At 48.5% G+C, this 9628-nt stretch overlaps 1 protein-coding gene across 1 annotated transcript in view; it reads left to right on the plus strand.

Moving 5' to 3' along the window:
- The window catches only part of EBF2 (EBF transcription factor 2), a 217922-nt gene extending 209148 nt beyond the window's left edge, over window positions 1–8774 (plus strand). Inside the window, exons 17-18 of the mRNA XM_013005913.2 lie at window positions 2225–2392; window positions 8240–8774. Coding sequence (XP_012861367.1) covers window positions 2225–2392; window positions 8240–8271 — 200 coding nt within the window. The 3' untranslated portion in view covers window positions 8272–8774. The remainder of the gene's footprint in view (window positions 1–2224; window positions 2393–8239) is intronic.
- The last annotated feature ends 854 nt before the right edge of the window (window positions 8775–9628 follow it).

A 9628-nucleotide genomic window follows, 5' to 3' on the forward strand; every position in this document is an offset into this window, starting at 1 on the left:
GAACCTCCTTGTCCAACATGGTGCGTGAGGGGAGATGCTGATATTACAGACATAGAGACCCAGGCCCCAGCCTCGCGCCTGCATGGAGCATGGAGTAAGGGTGCAGAATCATGACCTCAAGTGTTTGCTTGCATTCAGCCTCTAATTGTGAGCCTCGGGAAAGAGGACAGTGTGTCTATATCTGTGTCATTGACGTAAAAACCAAGCCTAGGAATACAGAATTTCCAGGAACTGTAAGTGAGAGCCACTCTTGGTGTCCAGGTTTTGAGTGTGTGTGTGTGTGTGTGAGTGTGTGTGTGTGTGAGTGAGAGTGAGTGTGTATGAGTGTGTGTGTATGTGTGTGAGTGTGAGTGAGAGTGAGTGTGTGTGTGTGTGAGTGTGTATGTGTGTGTGAGAGTGTGTGAGTGTGTGTGTGTGTGTGTGTGTGAGTGTGTGATGTCTTGATGTCTTCATCTTCTTCACATTTTCAAGCGCTGCACATGATTCTCCTGGTAGTCCATCCATCTCCTTTTGCAACGTTTTCATTCAATTCATGTTACTTGAAGAAAGAAATATACTGCTATACTTTAAAAATAAAGACTTCCTACGGGAGACAGATGAGACTCTCGACTCCTGTAATGAGTTACAGTCTCAGGAACTTACAAGGATGGCTCTACACGGTCCTGTAGGGCCACAATGACTTGGAATCGACTTAATGGCAGTGAGTTTGATGTTTTTGAGTTGGATAAGTGGTCTTCAGATGGTGTTCTTTTGAAACCTTTGGTTTGGATTTCAGCTGTAGAAACCAGCATAGCAGAGAGATGCTGCATGATTGTTTCATACCTTCGGCTAAGGTCCCATCTCTATGGGGGAAGTGGTGGTGGTGCAGCATTGTATTCTGACACAAGATCTCCACATACTTAACCATCAGTCTATTTTGTGCCTGGGCATTGGACCATAAATCACAAACTTTATTTTCCCTGTTTACTTTGTGGGAGAGCTTGTCTTCTGGAGATAGAAGCCATGTGTTAGTCTCTTGGTCTTTTGTACTGTGGGCATTGCAGTTATTGTTGTTAGTTGCTGTTGAGCCATTTCATCAGGATTCCGTGTTGGATAAGACCAGTCATCCAACTCAAAAAAATCAAACCTATCACCATGTGTTAGAGAGTCAAACTGCTCCATAGAGTTTTCTTGGCTTTCATCTTAACAGAAGCAATTTGCCAGACCTTTTACCACCCTGGTACTTTTAGATGGGTTAGCCTTCAAGGAAAACAAAACAATTTTGTTGAGAAGTGATGTGACTGGGGCAGTTCAGAATTGTGGGAAGTAACAACATGAGGAGTCCCCAGAAGGTGACCTTATCCTGTAAGGTGCCATCCCTAACAATTGAATCCATGTAAACACTAGTTTACCCTTTGCTTGAGTCAGTTGGCCAGAGAAAATAAGCTATCTTCTTGTGTGCTGTAACTTGGTGGAGTATCCGACATTGAGAGGTGGGGCCCTTTACTGTGTGAATCGCCTTTATTTTTCTTGGCAATTCCAACACTTAGCTTTTGGCTTCCTTTAAGTAATTTTAATGGTAATATTTTAATATCAATGCTCTTTTCTCCCTAAACATTCTGTCAGAAGAATCTGTCTTGCAGCTTTTATTTCCCAGGAGCTCTGAAAGTACAGGGAAAGGGAGGTAATCTACAAAATGTTAATAAATTTTTACATTTAATGAGAAAGTGTCCCGTGGAGATGAGGATTCTGGAGGACTTTAGCCCCATAGATCAAAGCGCGGGAGCCCGGCGCATCCCAGGGATGCACATAGTTCCCAGACAGAGCCAGCTTGTTAGGGTGAAAGGAGTCTTCCATTCTTGAGTTGATGTGATCATTTGCAGACGCCCTGATCCCAGTAGCCTCCTCTTGTCCAGCTTATCCTCTTGAATTAAGACTTCCCTCCATATCACGTCCTGCATGGTGGCTCTCCTGCCTCCAAACTAGAAGAAAATTCTATCCTCGGTGTCTCCTTCGCAGCGTGTACATTCCCTCCACCGCCCCCACGCCATCTCTTTGCTTGTCAATCCCCTCCATTGGACAGCACAGTAGCTGCACCTCCTTCAACTCATTGATCCTGGACATTGACCACAATGCCTAGACGTTAGCAACCTCTCAGTAAATGTGTGCCCAATGTCTGTACTGAAAGAACCGTGTAATTTCCATGACCCCTGTTCTAAGAGACATTTGTGCCTTTGCTTTCCAGTCATGTCCTCGAGCCCCACCGTCGGCTCTTCCAGCACGTCCTCCATCCTCCCGTTTTCCTCGTCAGTTTTCCCTGCCGTCAAGCAGAAGAGTGCCTTTGCTCCCGTCATCAGGCCCCAAGGCTCCCCGTCGCCAGCCTGCTCCAGCGGCAATGGGAATGGATTCAGAGGTAGGCAAAGGGACCGGGTTGGGAGTAAGCAGATACCTGAGCCATAGGACCAGCCAAGGAAGGGTAACATTCTCACCCTTTGCTCTCTCCCCCCCATCTACCTGCCGCCCTGGGTTGTGCAAATGGCAAACACACTCGGCTGCTAATGAAAAGATTAGCAGTTTGAATCCCTAGAGGCATCTCAGAAGAACACCTTGGCCATCTACTTCCAAAAGATGAGCCATTGCCAACCCTCCGAAGCACAGTGTTCTACTCTGGCACCCACCGGGTTGCCGTGAGTCCAAATCTACTCCACTGTCAGTGGTTTTAGCCAACTACCAACTACCACACGGGACACCAACAGCTTATACGGTAAAAGGGGCGCTCATTCTCCATCTCAAAGAAAGATGGGGGAGGACCAGAAAACCAGCAAACTCCACCAGAGCCACTGAGTTCCTTGCTAGATGCACTTATGGAAGCCAGGAGTCCTGGATCGGCAGCACTGTGCTTGTCACAGGCCCTTCCACTGGATCCAGGTGTCTGGATCCCCCCACTGACTTGCATGTGGTGACAACGGACTCCCTAATCTGCTTGCCATCTGCAGTGCATACGCCTTTCCAGGGCGCACAAAGACGGGGTCCGGCATCAGGAGCGACCGACCCATTCTGAGAATTCTGCTTGCAGGCTGGAGAAATTGATAGCAGGTGCCTGATCAAAGAGGGAGTGGTAGGAAAGAAAGGAGAGAGACATGTTGTTTTTTAAGAAGAAAAAAATTAATATCACCCGCCAAATCCATTTTTGAGCAATGTCCTACAATGTAATTTGACATGACGTAACACAAATGTGATGAGTACATGAGAGTCTAATCACCTCGTGGTGAATGGGAGGCAGCTGATGGCCAAAAGCAAATTGGAAACTGCTGAGCACTGTGGATCGGCGGCGACTCAGAGTATTTTTAGTCTGTTCCACACGTCTTGACATGCAAACATTCTCAACAGCAGTGTTGGAGAAATGCAATAGGGACAGAGGCTCCGTTAACCCCTTGTGGATCAAAGCCTCTGAGATGTCAAAGCTTAACAAAGAACCTTGGTTGAGCTCCTGGAATGGCCCTGACCTAGTGGCTTTATAATAGGGAATGGGGCTCTAATCCTTTTGGAAAACCTTAGCAGGTTCCTTCGCCAGTTGTGGCTTCTCAGAGCCCCGGATGGCTCCTGTCCCTGAGAGGATGGCATCTCATCCAAGCCAAGTGACGAGGCAGGAAAGTCTCAACACCTGAACAGAAAGCCCAGTGCTCAGAGGAACAGAGGCACTGGCATTCTCTCTTCTGACTCAGCAGAGGACCCTGCGTCTCTACATGCCACCCGGTGTGTCTGTCACCCGGTGATTGGCAATATCTGCATGCTCCATGGGACGTTTCCTTTCGGGTGTCCCTCCAGATGTCTGATCCATAGAGAAACAAGCTCAGCCCTTAGCTCAAGGTCAGGACAGACACCTGCCCTGTCTCTCCTCAAAGACCAGCCATCCCTGTATTTTTAGGGGGTGTTCCTAGAATGTTTCCCATGCTGACTTTGTCTCCAGGCCAGGAAATGAAATGAACAGCTAAGTAATGGCTTCACCATCTTGTCCCCACACCGCTTCAGTGAGGATGGTATCCCCGCCCCCGCCCCCCCCACCCCCACCCCCCTTGTGAGGAGAACCTGGACTGGGCTGCCAGAGCCTGCGTGCTTACCCACCGCCCTGCCCCTTTCAGGAGAAGAGGGAAGAAACACTGGAAAGATGTGGTCCTTTCGTCATTCCCAGCATCATTTGCATAGATTGCCAGCTTTACTTTTAGAGGGAAAAAGTGTTCCTTGACCGTCCCCTGCCGCCCCTCACTCACCCCGCTCACATGCACACCGAATTTGGGGACATTAGAGCTGATGATCTCAGCTCTCCTCAGGCGATATTGTCCCAGGATCCTCATTGGGGGTAGGGCTGCGGGGATGGGGGCCTGCCTACTGTGGGCTTGCACTGATGCCAGGACAAAGTCTCCCCTCCCTCTCTGGGACTCTGATTCTACTTCGCTTTTTGGTGCCTGCCCAATGCCCTGTATGGTCCATGCCATGCAGTCGTGCCAGGCCAAAGAGCTGGAAGATCGCCTTTAAGGCCCTTGGTGAGGTTTCCCTGTGGTTGAAGCAGCAGGAGCAGCAGCAGATCTAGTCAGGAGACCTACTCTAGGGTTGTCATGACAACCTCTGGTCACCAACGGTGAGGATGCTTGGCCCAGGGGCTGCGCAGTCTTGGATTTGTAGGAGTGACAATTCAGGTGGTGACACACAGGCATTCATTCTGGGCCCTCACTTCATTTCTGTGGGATTACTGTGGATCTCCAAGCCTCTGTTGGAGCCTACATCTCCCTCCAGAGAATAGGAAACTAGATTTATGTTTTGAAAGAGAAAAAAAAAAAGAGTATGCTTATTTAGGATTGTAGCCTAAAACAAGCTACAAATAAATTGCAAGGGTCGAGTGGTGTGGGGACAGAAGAGAATTCTGAGGAGACCCTGACAGAGTAGTTAGCGCTGGGAGATACCTGGATCGGAGCCCCCCAGCAGCGAGTTACAGTCTAGCTTGGCCCCTCCAGGGCGCTGCGAATGTGAGCAAGCTGTGATCCCCTCAGAGCCTCCGTTCCTAGTCTGTTGCCCAGGGTAAACATGGCAGCCACTTCCAGCGGTGGCTGTGAATTAAGGCTGGGAAGAACGAAGAAAGATAAAGGATTCACAGTGTGAGATACACTATTCCATGCAGCCTGGCAGAGTTTACAAGGCTGGCCTTCTGTCTTAGGCCCCCGTTGGAGGTAGCTGGAACCAGGTGAATGGAAGCGCAGGGCTGCAGATGGGAAATGCCCCCGAGTTGTCGAGAGGGTGAAAGCCAACTTGACCCTTTTAGCGCAGGGATCCCCAGCAACGCAGGCCTGCCGAGCAGGAAGCTCACCTCTTTGGAGATTGACAGAGAGTACAAGGGTGGGCTGAAACCCCCCCGGGCTCACCCTGAGGGAGAGGCTCCTTTCTAAAATGACTGTGCGCTGAGATGGACGTATTCATCTGCAAAGGGCTTGAGCCACAGTGCTGTCTACCATGCGCTAATACTTACCCAGGGTGCAACTGCCGAATGGAGGAAGGGACATGACTTGAGTTATCTCATCCTGACCCTCACTCAGCAGAAGATGATCCCATGCTGTGTTCAGTAGCTGGCCCCACGCAGGGATGGCCTGAACCTAGACTTTGACACCAGAGCCTTGCACTGACCCACTGCCCGCCCACCATCCCTCCCCGGACAATAACAATGCGATTCCTCTCTCCACCCAGGGCTCATACCTACTTTCCACCTGGACCAAAGGGAGAGTATTGCTTTTCCATGAAATGCCAAAGGTAAACAGGACCTGCAGTGCAATGAGACAGCCCCTCCCGCGTGAAAATGCTTACTTTCCCTCCAGTTAATTTCTGCTTTCTGTCTGTTGACTGTGATTTTTACAAGCAAAACGTCAGGGTCTCCAACTCGTAGAAACCCAGCCTCCCCAGTGCTCACTGAGAGGCCAGGAAGGATCCAATGTAGACAACTTCTAGCAAGTGGTGGATCTTGTTCCTTGAGCAGCTATGCCCATTCCGTAAATGCATTTAGCTAACGCTCTGCAGACGCAGCAAAAGGAAGAAGCTGAGTGCTTTGAAATGGAGCCCTGTTGGTGCCACAGTTAAGCTCTTGGCTGTTCATCGAAGGTTTGGCTGTGTGAATCCACCCAGGGACTCCGTGGGTGAAAGACCAGATGATCTTTGTCCATCACAGGTGACAGTGTAGGAAACCTTATGGGGCTGTTCTACTCTGTCCCACGGGGCCATGACGAGGGGGCAGGGTCGACTTGGTGGGACTTAGCAATAGCCAATGACAAGGAGGAGCTTTACCTGTAACAGACAAGTGAAAGTAAAAAACAAAACACAACACTGTACACAATTCTACTGCCAGTCCATATGCACGCAGCTTGCGTTGTCCCCCCTCGTATGTGCTTCTCTGGGTTCAGGCATTTCCAGTGATGAGTGTCGATTGTCAGGATCATATTAAACACTGTGTGCCTGGTTGCTTTGCCAGTTACCTCCAGGAAAAATATAAAATAAGAAACTTCTACACTCTGGGATAATTACCAGAGTTGCTATATCTCCAAACCATCAGGGAGTGTCCAGGATTGAACCACCTTTATTGAAAAGTCACATCGATTCAATATACAGTAATACAGGCAAAAATAATTAAGGCTTTGCTCGCTGTGTAAGACCTTCATCCAGATCCGACAAACATTCAATAAAGGCTCTATGGGCAGGGAAGTAGACGGCTGACAGGTCTGCCTGAGAGGACGAGCCGGTGGGGAACAGGGCAGAGGGATATGAGAGAGAGAGAGAGAGACAGGCATGGGCTAGGAAGAGTGGGGAGACTGGGGGCCATTTGCTTGTAACTAGAACACAGCACAAATGCTTCTCTGACATCTGCTAAACCCTTAGATGAGATGTAGACAATACCACTTCAAGTGTCTAATTCTAGATGCGGTTTGAACTTTTGATTCAAGGAAAATATTCTGGCAGTTTCCAAGAATTTGAAAAATTCTCTTAGTTCATCATCTGACAGCCAGGGCCTGAGGAGCACACAATGCTGTGTGACTTCGCCCACATGGTGTGGATGTTAAGGAGCCCTGGTGGCACGGCGTGCTAAGTGCTGAGCTGTTCAACACAAGGCCGGTGGTTGAGACTTGCCAGCCAATCCGTGAAAGAACGATGAGGCTGTCTGAGTCCATAAACAATTATAGCCTCAGAAGCCCCTGGGAGCAGTTCGACTCTGTCCTGTGGGGTCTCTACGAGTTGGGACAGACGTGATGGCAGTGTTTATGAGAGGGTGCTGTGGCTGCCTGATTTCAGGGGGTGGATGGGATTCCATATGATCACGAGAGGAAGGCGGGAAGGACGCCACCCTCTCCTCATTCCTGGAAACGCCTGCAAATATTTTCAGCTTTATTTTAAGAAAAGTAAAAAGGAAAATAGTTACTTGACCTCCCCCTGCCACCCCTCTCCTGTGCCCTTCCCACTTGCCCTGAGTTTAGGAAACTAGAGCGGCCATTGTCTCCGGTCTCCTTAGTCTGTAAGCCCTGGAGTCTCCCCCACGAGCAGGGACTGTCCACATTCCCTGGAGGAGGTGAGGGGGCATTGGAGAGCAGGTGGAGAGTGGAGGTGGAGATGACTCTCAGGTGAGGTGCTCAGAGCAGTCTCCTGTTCAGGGGACCCGTGTTCTGTCAGCGAGTGGACGTGGGAGATGAGCTGTGAGCACGGATGGACCAGGACCCAGTTAAAACACCTAGCAAATCTGGTTTAGATCAGAATGGGTAGACATCCAGAATGGGGTCTAAAGTCTGATTTGTTACCATTGGTGCCTCCTCACCGAATGAAGAGGTGCAGCAGCTGAAATGTCCCCTCCTGTTCTAACCAAGTTATTTGGAGTAATAAAACCTGGTGGCTGTTTTAGCCTAAGAATAACAACAATAATAATGTATCACGCTCAAATGGCAAGCTAGAACAACTCATTTATATGGAACAAAACCAAACCTAACTCTTAGTTTCCCTAGCAAAATTCTGCCCATAAGCTTGGTGTAGATCTCAGAGATTAAACAAGGCTCCAGTACCTCTTAACACGCTGTCAGCTGGCCCAAACCTGGGAGAACATTGGTTGGAAGGTCAGCTGAGGGCACCGTCTCCCTGGATTGTACCGTGGGTCTCCGCCCCTTCCCCTCTCTCTGTGCTTCCTGCTCTGATGTGAACTGTCTTCACCCCTCTTTCCTGTGCCTCCCTTTCTTTACAGCCATGACCGGCCTTGTGGTTCCACCGATGTAAAGAAGAGGAAGAACTGCTTGTTTATAGCACAGAACTACTTCTGCTGATGGACTGATATCGAGGAAAGCACGAGGAGCCCTTTGGGAACGTCATACCCCAAATGAATGTGACGGACAGGTGTGGGTATGCCAGGAGCCTTCATTTGACTGGGTCTCACCTTTCTTCTGTAGCTGCGACGGTGGCTACACAAACTGACCTTCTTGTGGACAAGGACAAAAAAATGATGTCGTTGACATGGTCAGTGTGCTAAGAGCAGAAATGCTATCCTTTGTTATGAACATTACAAAAACCACCTTCCTCTGTTTGTAAAATATTGAAGAAAAAAATTGGCAAACAATTCATGCTTAATATTTTGGATACTATTTGTTTTTCTTTGTAGGAAAAAAAAAGTTGAAAGTTTCTATTTTCTATGAATCCTTTCAGATACCAATTTAGTTTATGCAGAAAAAAAATTGAACAAAACAGGGTACCAGCATGGCAGACTTTCTTAAAACAAAACCTGAATTGAGTGATGAAATGTTGTGTGTGTTTGCTTATAGTTTAATCTCTTAATAAACAAACAAACAAACAAAAAACAAAAAAGGGGAAACTTTTAAAATGTTTTACAATTATTTAAATAAATAAACGTGTAACTTATTGTAAGTAGAAGTAGACCTGGGGGGGGGGGGGGAAGAGAGAGGATTTTCTCTTCCTGATGTAAAATGAGAAGGAGGCAAACGTAGTAACAAGTTTAAAAAGTGTGTGATGATTAATACAGTTACTTACTAGGCTCTCACCCCCTCTTACGTCCCAAACTCCCTTATTTTTTCTCCATGATTTTATTGACCCGTGGGCAAGAACTTAACCTAGATTCCTGCAGAACAGCCCAAGATAGAAGAAGAAAACCCTCATGTACATGCACATCCACTGATCCGCAAGCCCATCAACTTGTCCCCAGCTCCGCCTACTTTCTTTACAGTCCACCAGTCCCTTTCGGTGTTTGCTCCTCGTGAGTAGATAGTTTAAAACGCATATTCCCTTTCTACGTATGTTCTCTCCTGAGCAGTGCAGAGAATTCCTGCATTCCAGGGTGCCTCAGGCATTGAGCATCCCAGGGAGAGAAGTATCCCCACCCACGCCACATGGCCTCCTTCCCCGCGGAGCCCCTTGGGATTTCTTCCTCGCCAGAGTGACCCACTTGCTCCTCTTTGGTTGCCTGTTTCAGCACAGAAGTAGAAGCTCCAAAGCGCTGCAGGAACAGGGATTGAAAAAGACCCCCCTGGTGGCACCGTGGGTTAAGCACCAGGCTGCCCACCAAAAAGTTGGCAGTTCAAACCCACTAGCCAAGCCGTCCTCCAAAGGAAACTGGGGCTGTGCA

The sequence above is a fragment of the Echinops telfairi genome, unplaced genomic scaffold (assembly GCF_000313985.2).
Source record: "Echinops telfairi isolate 266 unplaced genomic scaffold, ASM31398v2 ScPeMD7_9;HRSCAF=40, whole genome shotgun sequence".
Lineage (NCBI taxonomy): Eukaryota > Metazoa > Chordata > Mammalia > Afrosoricida > Tenrecidae > Echinops > Echinops telfairi.